At 41.0% G+C, this 17,000-nt stretch overlaps 1 protein-coding gene across 1 annotated transcript in view; it reads left to right on the top strand.

Moving 5' to 3' along the window:
• The first annotated feature begins 651 nt into the window (after positions 1-651).
• The window catches only part of SLC9A9 (solute carrier family 9 member A9), a 561,779-nt gene continuing 545,430 nt past the window's right edge, over positions 652-17,000 (top strand). Inside the window, exon 1 of the mRNA XM_081301714.1 lies at positions 652-969. Within this exon, the coding sequence (XP_081157840.1) occupies positions 795-969 (175 nt within the window). The 5' untranslated portion in view covers positions 652-794. The remainder of the gene's footprint in view (positions 970-17,000) is intronic.

Raw genomic sequence — 17,000 nt, 5'->3', positions numbered from 1 at the left:
TCTCTCTCTCTCTCTCCCTCTCTCTCTCTCTCTCTCTTTCTTTCTTTCTTTCTTGGTTCAACATAATTAAATGGCACAGTTAGAGACAAGGATAGAATTTTCTTTTTTGACTTAGCTTTCATTTTTCTTGTTAACACAATTGATTCAGAATTTAAACGCTGCTCTCTGACTACCAAGTATAAGAAGCTAAACAAAGAGTTGCATACTAAATTCATGCTTCCCAAATTTAAAAAAAAAAGAAAAAAAATCCTAAAAGCATTGCAGGTCACCCCTGAGCAACCCATCCACTTCACATTGGCAGATTCTGATGGCAGAGGAAAGACCTCAAGTGTGGGTGAGGTTAAGAACCCCATATTCCCTTTTTGAACCTAGAAAATGTTGCTGATGTAAGGTGAACTTTTTTTTTTTATCATTAATCTACAATTCACCAGATGCTCAGCTTAAGCAAACTTGTTTGAAACCCTAAGACGTGACTCAAGCAACTCAGAATTGTTGCTTGCAGCTTGCCCACTCGGAAAGACATTTTTCATGGAATGAATCATTTGAAGACAGCAGGAGTCATGATGAAACCACCCTCTGGAGTTTGAAAAGAGACGAGGCTGCTTTAAGAGAGAAACAGGAAGTTGTAACTAGAAGCCATCTGAATATTAAGCCAGGGCAGAATGCTTGTAAAGTAGCAAGTAAAGTGGCAGTGTTTATTCTGAAATTCTCAGGCAGTCAGGCTGTCTTAGGCAGATCTTGATAAACCAGCCTGCTTCAGGTTTTTATCTCAGGAATCCCAACAGGACAGGAGAATGGAGAGGCAGCAAAGGTTTCTGTCAGAGAAGGATGAGTCTCAGTTTCAACATCAGGGAGCGGTCGAGCTGCTTGTCTTTAATTTTTTGCTCATCCTTACCATTTTGACAATCTGGTTATTTAAAAATCATCGATTCCGCTTCTTGCATGAAACTGGAGGAGCGATGGTGTACGGTGAGTGTATAAATGGTGGGATTGATGTGAGACTTGTTGCTTGGGCGTAATTAGAGACTTGTGCTCAGATGGCAAAGTACCGAAACTGGAGAAAATGTGCTGATTGAAATGTCATTAACTTGATGAAGGGTGCTTGCAGCCTGATGAATGCTAATCTCTTTCCAGACGAGCTGCCGAAATTTGCCTTGTCACAGGAGCAAATGTCATAGTCATGTTCTTGGGGAGCACATAATGCCAGTCTGTTGACAGCTGTGGGTCCCTTATCATGTGGGGAGGCAAACTAGGCTCGCTGTTTGTTTCTGTAATGATGTTGGGAAGTGATGGTCCTGCGATCACAAAGAGCAGCCTTCATGCCCTCACCCTGAGAGCCTGTGTGAAGTTCTAGAAATAACTTCATTGAACATTGGAAGGAGAAAAGCCTTCTCCTGTCCACTTCTTCCAAGAAGAAATTTTGCAGAAACAGACCCCACCCCTTCTGAGGCAATCATTGCATCTAAATCCTTTTTGATTATCTGAAGGATGCTTTATTTTCTTAGACTCGAAGGTATTATAAATACACTAGGGTTTCCTTATGCAATACTTTACATTCATCAGCCTGATTTCAGACATTCTAATTTAAAATTGTCATCAGTAGTAGTTATATTTGCCACGTGTCTTTTTCATTTTACTTTTTTGGAAGCCAAAGTGTTGAAAAGCATTTGTTGAAAGTTTCAAACTCCCCAAATATTGCTCTTTTTGTACAATCCACCATGTCATCCCTTCAGGAAGTTTGATAAAATATGGCAGAGATTAGCCAGGCTGTACTATCATCTTTTAAAGTAAGATGCAGGACACGAGTGGTTTTTAAACTGATGTCACTGATGGAATTGTTGGCTTTGCCATACCTGCCTCAGCCTAATACCCAGCAGGAACTTTGAATACAATGGAAACAAGTAAGCCCTTGCTGTAATTCACAGCAAAGAACATACTTTCTGAGTTTCCCTCATTCTGGAATTCTTGAAGCCTTTTTATCCCTGAGGTTCATGGAACAAAATGAATGCACATTTGATATGCTACCCACGTGATGTCCTGAAGTCAACAATGTGTAATGTGATCTGAGAACAGAAGAAATCCCGTGCCTTAACTAGAGCCTGCTGGGAGATACTTGAGGTATAAGGCCAAAGTTCTAGGCCAAGCAGTGTAATTTCTTTTCAGGAAGTCAATGTGCTAATCCATTTAGAGCACCTTCAGTTCCTTTGTATTAAGGGTCTTAAAGCACACAGTAAAAATTGGAAAGGGGGGTGTCATAATCAGCAGAGAAATAACCCAAGAGAAGGGAGGTGATGCTGTTGGAGACGAAGGCCCAGACTCCTGCATTAGCCCTTTTCCATCATCAGTGGACTGGAATCTTTCTGTCTGAACTAATAAATAATCGACAAGGGAATAGGACAAACTCTGAGAAGCCAGAAACCATGTAGCATCATATTAGAGAGCTATGGATACTTTAGCAAAACACCACAGATTTAAGGTTATCAACCTTTATTAGATGGAAAGAGTTCTTCAAAACCCGAATTTGCCAAAACCCTGACTCATTTACCAATTTCAGCTTATCTATGGTAAGCAGATAGTCTGATAAAACTGATTAAATTTTGATGGCATTAATTTCTGATTAAATTTTGGTGAATTACTAGAATTCAGACACATTTTGTATTCATAATTTCTAAAGTGAACTTGGAAAATTCCAGATTACCTTTCATCCTCAAGAACTCTGTAAGATATTTTAGTATTTTAAAATTATAAAATAGGAGTGCATTGTGCATTATTGTTGAGAGAGCATTTCTTTAAGGTATACTCTTAAGGCAGTTTAGGCTTAAAGTTTATAAATGTGGAATTGGTTTGAGCTGTCTAATTTCTGTGCTCCTTTCATGAGCTTTTTTATTTGAAAGCAAGTTCTGAACCAGTGCAATATAAAAAATCATAAAATTAGATATGTATTTACATATATGTACATATATTCCATTAATAGAATTTTGAGTATCTTTTTGAGTTATCTTGAGCTATATAAATCAACGAAAAGACATATTTTAGTGTTGTTTAATTTTTGTTGTCAGAATCATAACTGTGGGAATTTAAGAGGATCTTCTCCAACTTCTTCATTTTTCAGAGGCAGAAAATTAATCTCAGCAAAGTGAAGTGACTTCCCCAAACCAAATAGCCACTCATGGTAGAGTCCATGTCTATCATGCATTCTAATATATTAGCAAAAAGTCTTCATTTTCATCTTGCAGGACAGTCTTTGAAAACCATGCATATGGAGTGACTTCTTGTGTTTCTTCTTCAGGGATGATCTAAATATTATATCTGAAATGTTCATTAGGGACTTTCTGTCAGGGATGTAATAAAATAGCTTGGAACTATAACAGAGGAAAAAGAGGAACTCTACTACACACTTTTTTTACTCACAAGGGGATAGGAAGTTCCAAGTGAATTAATTGCCCAGTATCTGTAAATGAATTTGGAACTCATAGATGAGAAAGAAGCCTTAGAGAACACAAGCCCAATATCCTCCCTTTGCAGACGTAGGAATAAAGACTTGGAGGGGTGAAGGTCATGTCATTCTTTAGCTGCTGAGCTGGGATTCAAACCATATCTCTTTACTAAAAGATGCTGAGAACTTTAAAAACAAGAACATTCTTCCAGTGACCTTCCAGGAGAGAGGATATGTCTCTGCAATCCAGATGCTTCCTCCTGCTGTTTACCCCCTCAAGATTGGTCACATAGGTTCTCCTTTCCAGGAGTCCCCCTCCAAAACAAAAATAAAATTTTAGGATAAAAGTATACATATCTCTTTTTCCATCTGAGGATGGAACTCTTATATTTTTGCAGGCACTCCGCTGGGGGCATGTTGATAACCAACGAGAGAGAAAGAAAGCCAACTACATTTGCAACTTGGGCTTTTAAATATCCCTTTTCAAGGAGATGACATTTAAGAGAATCCTGTGACTCACCATCTCTGCCATGCAGGCTTGTAATGAAGCCTGTGAGATTCCGTGGTCTTGCTCCTAGGGCTCATCCAAGAGCTTGCCTAACAGCTACCCCTCTTCTCTGGGTGTTGTCTCTGCTCTCATTCACTTTTGGTATATTGTGTTGTTCGCCCCATGTCAAAAACCAGAAGTCTTTTCCCAAAGCACCAAATTTCCTGTAATCTCCCTACTCAGTCCCTCAACTGCTCTTCCCCTGGCATTCAGCTGACATGTGTCAAATGCCCTTTAGAGGACTTAACAGATGTAGATATGTTTAATCAGTGTGGTTGGGAATCCAGTTTAAAAATTCCAGGGATCAAAGGCTTCCAAAATGAGCAATTAGAGAAAATGATGGGAAAAGTGACCATGCAGAAGGTTTAACTTCTCTTTTATAGTTATGATTAGAAACAACTTTTAATTTGTTTGCTTTAAAATATCATATGAAGGGTTGTAGAACCAAGAAAAACCATGTGTGGTGATTAACTTGTCTCTGGGTTGATTGGAAATAAATCTCATATTCCAAATACAGGTAATTCCTTATATAAAAAGTATCTTTTCTCTCATTATTAAGGATCACAGGATGCTTTTAAAAATTAGTGGAAGCATTATTTTCGCTTCACCAGGGATCCTAATGGGTACTTGTTTCTCATGACATTCCATAACTTGTGCAATTTCAAAATTGAAGGGATAGAATCCATAACTGTTTTAAAATATAACCCGTGGTGATATTCATTTAAACTGGACTAAAAGCCTGGATGAGTATTAATGGTCAAAATATTGATTGACAGCAGCTGGTGCACTTAGCGTTGTTCACTTAGGGCCTTATATCCTTGCTTCATGTTCATCAAAGAAAAATTGCTCCTCGCTCCCTGATAGCATTAAGAATCTCATTATATCTCACTGGGGACTGCCACACTTTTCTAATTCCGTGTATTAGAGGGTTGGGATCTGAGCCTAAGGACTGAGCAACTTAAACATCTTAGAATTCTACCTTTGACTTCATGGTCTTCCTGTCTAAGGGACCATCTCTGAATTCTTGCAGAAATTCCGCTCACTGTTTACTGGGCCCAAAGGAAATTTCAAGCTACAAAGTTTAGATTTTGAATTTATTAAACTATGTCAGACGAAAGTGTTGTCTGATCCTTTTAAGAGTATGTTTAGCTAAAGCTTAATAGGACAAATTTGATTTACTCAACAGGACATTTTTCAAAATTTAAAGAAAATACAGTTACAGTTATAAAAGCTATCTTCCTTAAAAATCTTCTGCAGGCATTAGTTTCATCCCTCCTCTTCTCAGAGGCTCCTTGGGATAAAATTAGATTGTTGTGCATGATGCATCTCCACCAAGCTGATCCAAGTTACCCGCCTCCAGTTCAGCCCTGTACCCATGGCTTCCAGGCCCATAGGAGATGTTGACTATCACTTTACTCCCTTTCCCTGGCTTGGAAGGTCCTTCTGAGGCTCTTCACCATTCAAACATGAAATGCTCTGTGGAGAAAAAACTGGAGTGCTCTTTGAGATGTGAGGGCTTTTAACCTTGATGATATTTTTCTCAGTAATTGTTACATGTGTTACTTTGGGCAAGTGACATAACTTCTGACTTTAATTTTCTCATCCTTAAAATGGGGAGGAAATATCAACACCACTAAGATCCCTTCCAGCTTCTAAAGTCCTTCAAAGGTCAGGCCAAGACTGATGTCATCCATCTCCCTCTTTCAGCTGCCCAAGCCCAAACTAGCAGCTTGCTTCCCAGAGCCTAGTAGCCAATGAGATTCAGTTCTTTCTCCTGGACAGGAATTTATGTAGCATTATTCCATCACTCTCAGTTCTTCCAGACCTGCTTTGATTTTTAGGTGAGTGCTCTCAGTCAATCTGTGGAATTCCTGTCAGGAAGGTGAGGAGAATGTTCTACCCTCAGTAGGAACAGTGAGGGATGGCTGCATATCCCAGGTCCCTGGATCCCTTTCTTATTAAAGTCAGAGTCCTGCTTTCCCTTTTAGTGGGAAAAGCTTGGTTTTAGGCACTTCATATATTGGGACAGGATTTTCCATTGGTTTTAGCTTGGCTATAAAGTGTTTGCCAAATTCAGGATGAAATAGTGGAAGCCCCAAAGGTATTTTTCTCACTGTAGGTTTTCCAAAGTTGATTTTTAATAAAAGAACCTCTGGATTCTAAAATAAATAAATCACCTGTCTTTCTGAGTTTCTGAATCTCAAAGGTGTTGCAGAGGAACCTTTGCCACCAACTGTTCTGGTGACTCTAGGGTTCACCTCCCAGGCTGGAAAGGCACTGAGGATGCACAACAAGAGAATGAATTTGCAATTCAAAAAGTATCGATGTGGACACTATCTGTAATCTAAATCGAATTAAAGTTATATTGGTTAATGATGTAGAGACAGAGAACTAACATGCTTGTTGAACACCTATTATGTCAAAAAGTTCATAGATTCTAATGAGGATACTAAACCCATTAACATTTATGATATTAACTATGCTGTTGTAAGTATTTTATAAATATCAATTAATTTAATCCTCATAATAACCATTGTTTCCATATTTTTTATTGGTGCATTATAGTTGTACATAATGGTGGGATTTGTTGCTTCATATTCATGCATGCACACAATTTAACAATATAATTTGACCAATATCATTCCCCAGTGTGTCCCTTCCCCTCTTCATCTCCTGCCTGATCCCTTTCTTCTATGTTACTAATCCCCCTTTGGTTTTCATAAGATCCCCCCCACCTCTCTTTTCCTTTTCCTCTCTGGTTTCCACATATGAGAGAAAACATATGACCCTTGACCTTCTGAGTTTGGCTTATTTCACTTAGCATAATGCTCTCTAGCCCCATCCATTTTCTTGCAAATGATATATAATTTCAATTTTCTTTTCTATTTTGGTACCAGAGATTGAACCCAGGGGTGCTCAGCTACCAAGCCACATCCCCAACCCTTTTTTATATTTTATTTAGAGACAGGGTCTCGCTGAGTTGCTTAGGGCCCTGCTAAGTTGCTGAGGCTGGCTTTGAACTCGAGATCCTCATGCCTCAGCCTTCTAAGAGACCAGGATTACAGGCATGTGCCACTGCACCTAGAAATTTCTTTTTTTTTTTTTTTATGGCTGAACTAAACTCCATTGTGTATATGTATGACATTTTCTTGATCCATTCATCTGTTGATAGGCACCTAGGCTGGTTCCATAGTTTGGCTATTGTGAATTGTGCTGCTGTAAACATGGGTATGCGTGTATCACTGCAGGATAATGACTTAAAATTCTTTAGGATAAATATCAAGAAGTGGTATAGCTGGGCCATATGGTGGTGCCATTTTCCTAGTCTTTTGAGGAGACTCATACTGATTTCCATAGTGGTTGTGATAATTTACCATCCCACCAACAGTATAAAAGTATTTCTTTTTATCCACATCCTCTCCAGCATTTGTTATTATTTGCATTCTTGATGACTGTCATTCTGACTGGAGTGAGATGAAATCTCAATATAGTTTTGATTTGCATTTCCCTAATTGCTAATGATGTTGAACAATTTTTTAATATATTTGTTGACCATTTTTATTTCTTCCTTTTGTGAGGTATCTATTTAATTCATTTGTCCATTTATTAACCGGATTACTTTGGGGGTTTTGGTGTTAAGTTTTGAGTTATTTATATATTCTAGATATTAATCCTCTGTCAGAAGAGTTGCTAGAAAAGATTTTTCTTCCATTCTGTAGGTTCTCTCTTCACATTTTTGTTTGCTTTACTGTGCAGAAGCTTTTTAAATTGATGCCATCCCATTTACTAACTTTTGACTTTGTTTCCTGAGCTTTAGAGGTGTTATTGAGAAAGCTATTGTCTGTGACTGTGTGCTGGAGGACAATAATCATTTTTTAAGATAGAGAAACTAAGGCACCAGAAAATCAAGTAACTTGCTCGAAGTTACACATCTACTAAATACCAAGGCTGGGATTCAAACCTTGGTGGTTTGGTTCCACATGGCCACTTGGGATCACAAACCTGAGGGAAGTGAGGGGAGAGACAGAGGGAAGGAGGAAGGGGGGGATGTGTGTGAAAGAGGAGTATTATCATTTTTATGGTACAGATGAGGAGAGTGACCCTGAGAGACATAAAGTAATTGGTAACCAATAGGGCTGTGCTCCAAACTCAGAAGAATATCACCCATGTTCTTTCACCCATTTTAGACATTTAACCCTCAAATAGTTGCTGTTATTAAATAAACGTGTATTCTGTGCCAGGCAATGGTACCTTAGGACATTACAGAAGAAACAGAAAGAAATGGAAACTTGAAAAATTAACAGCTTGGCCAAGGCTACCCAGGGAAATGGCAAGTGAGTGACGTCACATTTTGGCCACTGTTGTTCCTTCTCTGTCTGCTCACAAAGTCAGGGGTGGGGATGTTGGGGGTGGGTTAGTTAAGTTTTTTTTTTTTTTTTTTACCTAGAACCCTCAGGAATGTTGCACTGTCCATAGCAAAAGGCCCAGCATGGGACACCATGGGAGCAGTGACGTGGAAGACGGAGCTGAGATACTCCAGAGGAATTGGGGAGGCTATCTGGAACCGCCAGGGAAAGCAGTGCTGCAAGTTCATGGTCTTTGGGTTTTACAGGCCTGCTGTGGTCAAATGGGAGTGGCAGGTGCTGTTAACAGTTTGAGAAGGGACTGTGGATTCACGTGAAGCATACAAAATGGGCTTTCAACACATGCTAGTTTGACTAAATTGAATTTTTGGAAGAGACCAAAAGCAGGAGCATGCATTATGTCTCTGGGACCTCAAAACTAAATGTGTGTGCACAAGGACAAGACAGTGTGGATTTTGATGGAGATCCAGGACTATAACAGTAACCATGTGGGTAGGAGCCATTGTCTCACAGGACAGGACTTCTCAGGGTGTGGCTCCTGGCCTGGCAGAACCCTTTTACCTGAAGACTGCTTAGAAAGGCTAATACGTGGAACCTGAGCCGGACAAACTGACTCAGAGACCCTGGGGTTGGCCCTGGCATCTGCACCTGACTCACTGAGGCTAAGAACTACCACTTCACTCGTGTTCCTCCCATCTTTCTTCTTTTCCACCCTGTTACCCTCCTATGGCAAAGAGGGGTTTGGGAGGCCATCTCCCGCCACTGGAGAGTCCCTATTTCACTGTGTAACACTCTGTAATGTTGCTACTCTTTTGTGTAAACATTATGAAGGAAGAAGGCATTTGTTTAGTCAATATGTTTCTAGTTAGATATCTCTGTTCTATATTTCTCCTGTCAACTCTCTAAGGTGATTTTTAGTAAGGGTGTTAGCTTATGAGTAAATTGGTGGGAAACAGTTTCTACAAAAAGTTATCTGTGATGCCAATGTGAGAAATCCCCCAATGAAGTGTGTATGTTGTGTATATGTGTGTGTTTGTGGGTGTTGTATGTCTGTATGTATATGTGTGCATGCATGCGTGTATGTTGTATGAGTGTGTACATGTCTGGTGTGTGTGTGTGTTTGTACACGTGTGTGGTGTGTGTGTGGCATCTGGTATGCACCAAGGGTGGGAGGTGAATATAAAATACCTACCTTGGAGACATTCTGATGGTCAGAACTTTCTGGAATTTCTCATATGACTGAGTTCTGTAAGAAGACAGAAACTCTGAAGGAGGAACAGCTATATGGACCACTTTCCTCCTTGGTGCATAATGAGGAATCTTTCTGACAGGTGCCACACACCTATTCTAAAATCATTATGGGACTTTTTCTTCACCAAAGCAGGTCTGTAGTGAGCCAGCGCACAGCAATGAATTCTGTGTCCCTTTCAGCAACCCCCACGCTTTCCTTTAATCCTTTGAATTCAGATTGGTAGGAAGGCAGACAAAGAACAAAGGCACTAAATAACGAGAAGGCATTGTGTATTTTTAGTTTCAGTTGCAACCCTGACTAATCTCAGGGTAAAACTAAACTGCTACAAAGGAAAATGTTAGAAAACACATTTGGACATTTAAGATTCTAATCTTGTCATCTTTCATTTTTTTTTTTGGTACTAGGGATTGAACGCAGGGGAGCTTAGCCACTGAGCCACATCACCAGCCTTTTTTATATTTTATTTTGAGACAGGGTCTAACTAAGTTGCTTAGGGCCTCACTGAGTTGCTGAGGCTGGCCTTGAACTTGCATTTCTCCTGCCTCAGCCTCCCCAACTGCTAGGATTACAGGTGTGTGCCACTGTGTCACCCAGCATCCTGTCATCTTTTAAAATCAGTATTCTGACAAAGACTTTGACAAGATGGAAAGGGGATGGATAAATATAAAAAAAAAAGTCAAAAAATTTTGGAGAGGCAATTAATGCTGATATTTGTTAATATTATCTTACAGAGGATCAAATTTTGTCCAGCCATTAGCTTTCTTAGTTTATTTGTCAGACCTTTGCTTTCTTCATGGCCACATTTGAATCCCTAGTTCATTTTTTGAATACAAATGGCTGAAATAACAGCATCACAAAGCAACTGCCTTGAAGACTCTTACTGTGTAAAGTCCCATGACGGTGAAGAACACTCTCCATCGAGGTTTGTTTTATTCCTTTTATCTCAAAATTCTGTTCAGATGTTGGAAATTGCCCCTCATGTGAATATAAATTAAACCCTGATATCCCCATGTACCTCAATTTTCTTTGCTCCCTTCAAATAATTGTGTCCAAAGGCCAATTCCTCTGCTCCAAAACAGAGCCAACCAACCCCCCATCAAGGAGCCCACTCAGTTCTTCTTGGGGACCTTCTCACCAACCACCTGAGTACACTTCACTCCTGTGCCATGCAGAGGCCCTTTGGCCCAGCTGCCCTGGGCAACTGCCTGACATGCCTGGTTAGCACTGTGCCTGTCCACCTCTGTGCACTCCCTCCCTCTACCCAGTGAACTCTTGCACATCCCTAAGAATGTACTCTGGGAAGTTTTCCCACCATTCTGTAGGGTTTATTTGGTCTTCACTTGAAAGTTCTTTAGGACTTTGTAGGTTCATTTTTTAAAATTTGTTTTAATTTGCTGAGGATGTGGCTCAAACGGTAGTGTGCTCACCTGACATGTGTGCGGCCCGGGTTCGATCCCCAGCACCACATACAAACAAAGATGTTGTGTCGCCCAAAAACTAAAAACAAATAAATATTAAAATTCTCTCTCTCTCTCTCTCTCTCTCTCTCTCTCTCTCTCTCTCTCTCTAAAAAAATTTGTTTTAATTAGTTACACATGACAGTACAATGATTTTTTTTTTATTGGTTGTTCAAAACATTACAAAGCTCTTGACATATCATATTTCATACATTAGATTCAAGTGGGTTATGAACTCCCATTTTTACCCCAATTACAGATTGCAGAATCACATCGGTTACAAATCCACATGATCTTGATATATCATACATTTGAATCAGATGGGATATAATTTCTCTTTTTCTGAGTGTATAGGTTGCAGAATCACATTGGTCATGCAGTCACAAATATACACACAGCAATAATAATGTTTTTTTTAAAGAGCTTTTTATCTATTAAGGTGCAATTAGCTGCAAGTAACAGAAACACTGGCTCTTAGAGACTTAAGTAATAAGACATTTCTTATCTCCCGATAACTCACAAAAGAGTCCACTCAGGCCTGCTTGATTGGCAGCATTTTATTACCTATTGCCATTAAGGGTTCAGGTCCTTTGCTGTTCTTTGCCCTGCCCCTCTCAGTGCTGAATTCAACCTCAAGCTGGCAGTGAAGTGGGTGTGGTGGTCCCCGGTGTCCTAACCAGGCCTAGTGCCATTCTGAGAAAGAACAGAGGTCATCTCTCCTGTGTCTCTCTCTTAGGATATCAAAACTTTTCTAAAAAGTCACTGGCAGAATTCCCTTTGCTTTTTATGGACTGTTATGGGATCACATACCCATTCTAGAAAGAATTCTCGCAAGGGGAATGGGAGCAGTCCTAGGGCTTAGAGTCAGGGCAACTTACCTGAGCACAGGTGTGGGGAGGGTAGACAGCTAAAACATGAGGGTTTTACTGGGTAACGAGCGGGTGGGTGCTGGCTAGCAATCAATAGTGTCTGATACACTTACCAGGTAGAAACATGATATTATATCCAACTACAAATTTCATGTTTCATTTTCCTCTTTAGGAAATGGGCACTGCCTCCTTAATCAAGATTATCCTTGGGTACCACTCAGTTGGTTGAGAGTGAAAGAACTACAAAGCTTACTTTTTCCAGTCTTCATGTTTTAACTGCATTTCCTTTAGGCTCTAACTTCTTCTAATGCTTTGTAGCATTTAAATGCCCACCTTTGCAATGGCCTAGTTCTGTACATGTGCACCATGGGGCCCCGTGTCACCATGCAGCTGCAGGAAGCACCTCATCTGAACAAAGAATCTGAAGGGAGGGAGCTAGAGCTGCACCATGCAGAAGGGCACTGTGTGAAAGGGAATGGGCACAATCACAGTGTCCAATAGAGCCAGAGACATCTAACACTTTTGTGTTTTGATGACAAGTCCACAATCTGTGATCTGTTTTAGTAAAGAGAGTCTCCATCTCTTATGGTTTGGTTATGAGGTATACCCCCCAGAGCTCAGGTGTCAGCAGATGAAAGAATGTCCAGAGATGAAATGATTAGATTAGGAAAGATGTAGCCTCATTGGTGGATTAATCCATCAAATGGAGTAATAATTTAAATGACTCTTGGGTGGTAACTGTGGGCAGGCAGGGCAAGGCTGGAGGAAGCAGGTCACTGGGGGATTACCTTCCTGGTTGCCATGAACAGGACAGCCTTCCTCCTCCATGCTCCTCTTCCAAGATGTTCTGCCTCCTCTCAGGCCCAGGGCAATGGCCAACCAGGGACTTAACCTCTGAAATCATGAGCGCAAATAAACTTTTCTTCCTCTAAATGGTTCTTTTCAGGCATTTTAGTCACAAAATGACCAACACACCATGTACATTCCTGGGGAACATCTTTGTTCAAGGGGAACTGGTTATAAAATTCAGGCTTGTTATAAGAAAATGAGTATGCCTTATTCTCAGTGGAAATTAGGACCATGGGATTCAGTAGGAGGAAATGGGCTGGTAGGTTAAGATATTCTAACGTGTTAGGGGCAAGGGCTTTTTGTGTTCATTCTTTATAACTCCCACAAATCCTAGAGCAATGTCCTATGTCCGTGGCTGAAAGCCCAATGGAGGGAGAAGGAGAGTGGATGTACAATGTGGATGATGAAAGGAAACCCAGTCCAGAAAGACACGGCTCTATTTCCAACCGTTCTTTGGTGTGAGTAACCCTGAGGCTGCTTCCTCTTTCCTTCCTCCCTCCCTTCTTCCTGCTTTGATAAACATCATGCTGTCAACTGCATGTCACACATCTGCTAGGTGACAGTTATATTGAAAGCTCTGCAAGGACAAGAACATGGTAGTATCTGTTGGGAGGTCCCTTAGATGTGACAGTTAAAAATGTTGGTAACTGATAGATATCACTAAGGATCCTTGTCTTCCTAATGCCAGAGGAGTTTGGTGACTTGGAGAAAGTTCAGCTACAATTCTGCCTAAATATTTGTCTTTTCTAGAGGAAAGAAGAGCAGCACAGAGCCTCTGCCCTCAACAGTCAGATTGTATAGGCAGGAAACAAAGCCAGGGTCTGTGAAGCAATGCTGAACAATATAAGTTCTTATAAAACGGGCTCCTACAATGTGTGGTTCAAGTTCTAAGTGTTATAAGAACTCAAATATGAGGGCTCGGTGAGCATGGATCCATCAGAGCACGGGTTCCCACAGTGGGGATTCAAGAGGAACTTTCTAGAATAGTGAGTGCTTCAGGATGTAGTCTATCACCCAAGCTCCAGGGTCTGTGTGCTACTGCAGGCAGGTCAGGGTTCCCTAGAGAGCATGTCCACCTTGCTGCCACCGTAGGTGACTTGAAGAAGCTGGGATGTGTTTAGACTAGAGACTCCACCCGGAGAAGGCAATGCCAGCCACGAGACATGGGGTAAATCTCACAGGAGTGTCCAACCGCAAGCTGGGGCCAGGATGGGTGCCCAGTATGTGCCCAATTCAGGGTAGGTATTACTTTAGTGAGAGCAGGCTGGCTTCTTTTCCTTCCCGGAAAGTAGGGTTCCATTTTCTTGTTTTACTAATGAGACTGGAGTTTTGGGTTCATGGCCACAGCAAATAGTCTTTCTGTCCTGTGCAAAAGTGATTGGAAGTTTTTTTTATCTGTATCTTTGTGTGGGTATCAAACAACCCCTTCTCATGGAGAATCTTTCCTCTTTGCAGCAGGGGTGCACACGTGTGAGCACCTGGGTTTGTTAACCATGTGCCTTGATGCTGAGGTTCCACTATCCCTTCCACTTTAATTCCTTTCAACCTTTGGGGCCTGGGGACAAGTAGGGCCAGAGCCTTTTGACTTGTTTGTTAAGTTGGGTCAACCAAGAAGTAGAAGCTGGAAGAAGATACTTATCAAAAAAGGTTTATTGGGGAAAACTTCTTTGAGAGAGAGTGTGATGTAGGGACAGCTGTCATACCTTGAGGCAGCCCAGTGTTGGTGGACATGGGGAAAGAAAAAGGCTGGGTGGGGAATCCTTAAGCTGCAGTGCAGTTATAAGAATGCTTTGGTGAGGCTTATGAGGTGAACTTGAACCATGTTTGTCTTTTAGAGGAGTCCCTAACTCCCTGCCATAGAATCCCAGCTGTGCACAGTCATTGGTTGGGAATGGGGTGGAAGCCTCTGCATGGACGTGGGATGGATCACATTGGCCGACTGCACTGCTCAGAGTAGGAGATCTGAGAGGTGCATTTTTATGGCTATTACATGGGGTCACTTCTGGCTACAAGCAGCTTCCTCCATTTACCTCAGGCTGCTTCTTCCTAAAGGCTGGGACCAGAGCTGGCACAGTGGGCCAGGCAGGGCCATTTCGATTTTGAAGGCTTGTCTGAATTTAGCCACACTATGTACTAGGAACTTGCTACAAGGACATAAACTTGCTTTCCCCACTTGGGAAGTGACAGTGCACACTTCTCGTTTTCTTGTGAGTTCATTGAAAGCATTTTGCCAAAATAAGTGACATATCTGTGGAGAGTTTCAAATGACATTAATAGGGGTTCTTTCTGTGTAGAACCCCTGCTGATACCTTCTTGTTCTTCCCTTCTTTGTATCCCACATGGGAAGAATGAGCAATCAACAGTGTCACTCGTGGTACCTGTTTAATAACTGTTACCCAATGAGTGTTCAAAAGAGGCGTTCTTACTCAAGCACCTTAAACCACCAGGAGTGTGGGGGAAGCTTTTCCTGCTCTCTCCTGACTGGTTATTTTGTAACTACTTGACAGTGCATGGAAAGGGGCCCACTGGTCTGTGGCAGATCTTGTGCCCAGGGAAGGCTAAGTATGTTTCTATCTTACAAAAGTTAGGATACAATATTTCTAACTATTACAGAGGAATGGGCCAAATACAGGAATAAGCAAGGAATAAGTAAGATAAAAATTATTCTTGGAAGAAATTTATTTTCTTTCGTGCTTCTCACTCTGATCTATTCTCCACATTGTTACCAAAGTGATAGTTCTTACATGAATATCTGATTATTGTACCCTCCTGCCTAAAATTTTTCAATTCTTCTGCATTATCATTGGACTAAAACATCAACACCTTTTAGCACAACAGAGGAGTCTTATGGCCTAGAGTCTCAGCCCCCACCCCTTCTCTCTCAGCCCTTTTTTCTCTCACTCCCCCCCTCTCTCTTCCCCTCTTTTCTTTTTCTCCACTATTCTCTTCTGCTCTCACGGCTGACTCCCCAAATGCACCAGATCTGAGTCCCTCTTTGTTTATATGCTGAGTTACTTAGGTTATCAGTAATGATTGCAAACACAGCAACACCAGAATATCAGTGACTACATACTACAGAATTTAGCCACAGTAGGTTCTAGGAACTTGCTACAATGACATAGACTTGCTTTCCCCATTTGGGAAGTGACAGTGCACAATTCACATTTGGGAAAGCAAGTCTATTTTATTTTTCATGCACTTAGTTGTCCAGTGCACATAAGCCTGGTTGGTAGATGGCTTCCTTCCCCCCAGTTTCTGAGGGACCCATGCTGTCTCAGCTCAGTGATTTTGTCTGCCTTTGGAGCCTTTGGTTTCTTTCTATTCAGCAGATGAGGGTGAGGAGGATAGAAAAGAGAGCCTCCATGCGCCGCTTCACTGCTGCAACCTTGCTTTGGCGTCTGTTCCACTGGTGAGAATGGTCCAGATGCAAAGCAGACAGGAGAGGGTCCCTGCTGAGCAGCCGCTTCCCAGCAGCCATTCTGCAGAGAGAGCTTAGGTCCCAGGAATGTCCAGCTGTCTGATATTACATAGTGCTGCCCCACACGTGTGCCCTGGATCCCAACTCCATGATTCAGCTTGTCTTGGCAAATCTTATGTCACCTTTAAGAGTCATCTCACATGTTGCTTAATTCCAAGGTTTTCAGAGTGTCTTCTACATAACCTAGAGGGCCTCCCAGCTGGGACAGCACATGGCATGCCGTCTTCTGATGGCTTATAGGTCTTCACTTACATAAATTTGAGCTTTCATGGGACTGACTGTATTTTTATTTTAAAGCTATAAATGTCAGGCACAAAATACACACCTAACAAATGTTTTATTAGGGAAGTAAAAAAAAAAAAGTAAAAAGGTTATTAGATTTTTGGTTTTCTAAGAGAAAGGTAAAAACTTCAAAATTGTGTGTGTGTGTGTGTGTGTGTGTGTGTGTGTGTTTTAAGAGTGAACTGTGAATTATGTCACATATCAATCCTAACTTTAAATTGAGGGCTGTTTGGGCCTCTGATGTTTTTTTGCTGTTTGTTAATAAATCCGTATTAGAAGAGTTCACAGTTACAAGACTACCATGAGTAACCGACCAGAGTTTATAAATGTGAAAGTCAAGGATTATCACTTGGGTTCCCTCTTCATAAAAAGGAATGTTCTGGCATTAGAAGGAATTTGAATGGGGTAAGCAGAGTCTTGAATTTTTTTTTTTTTTTAATTCAAGAATATATCTCATAAAAGAGGT

Source organism: Spermophilus citellus (genome assembly GCF_964194105.1).
Source record: "Spermophilus citellus genome assembly, chromosome: 7".
NCBI classification, from domain to species: Eukaryota; Metazoa; Chordata; class Mammalia; order Rodentia; family Sciuridae; genus Spermophilus; species Spermophilus citellus.
This window is presented reverse-complemented; position numbering and strand designations above follow the sequence as displayed.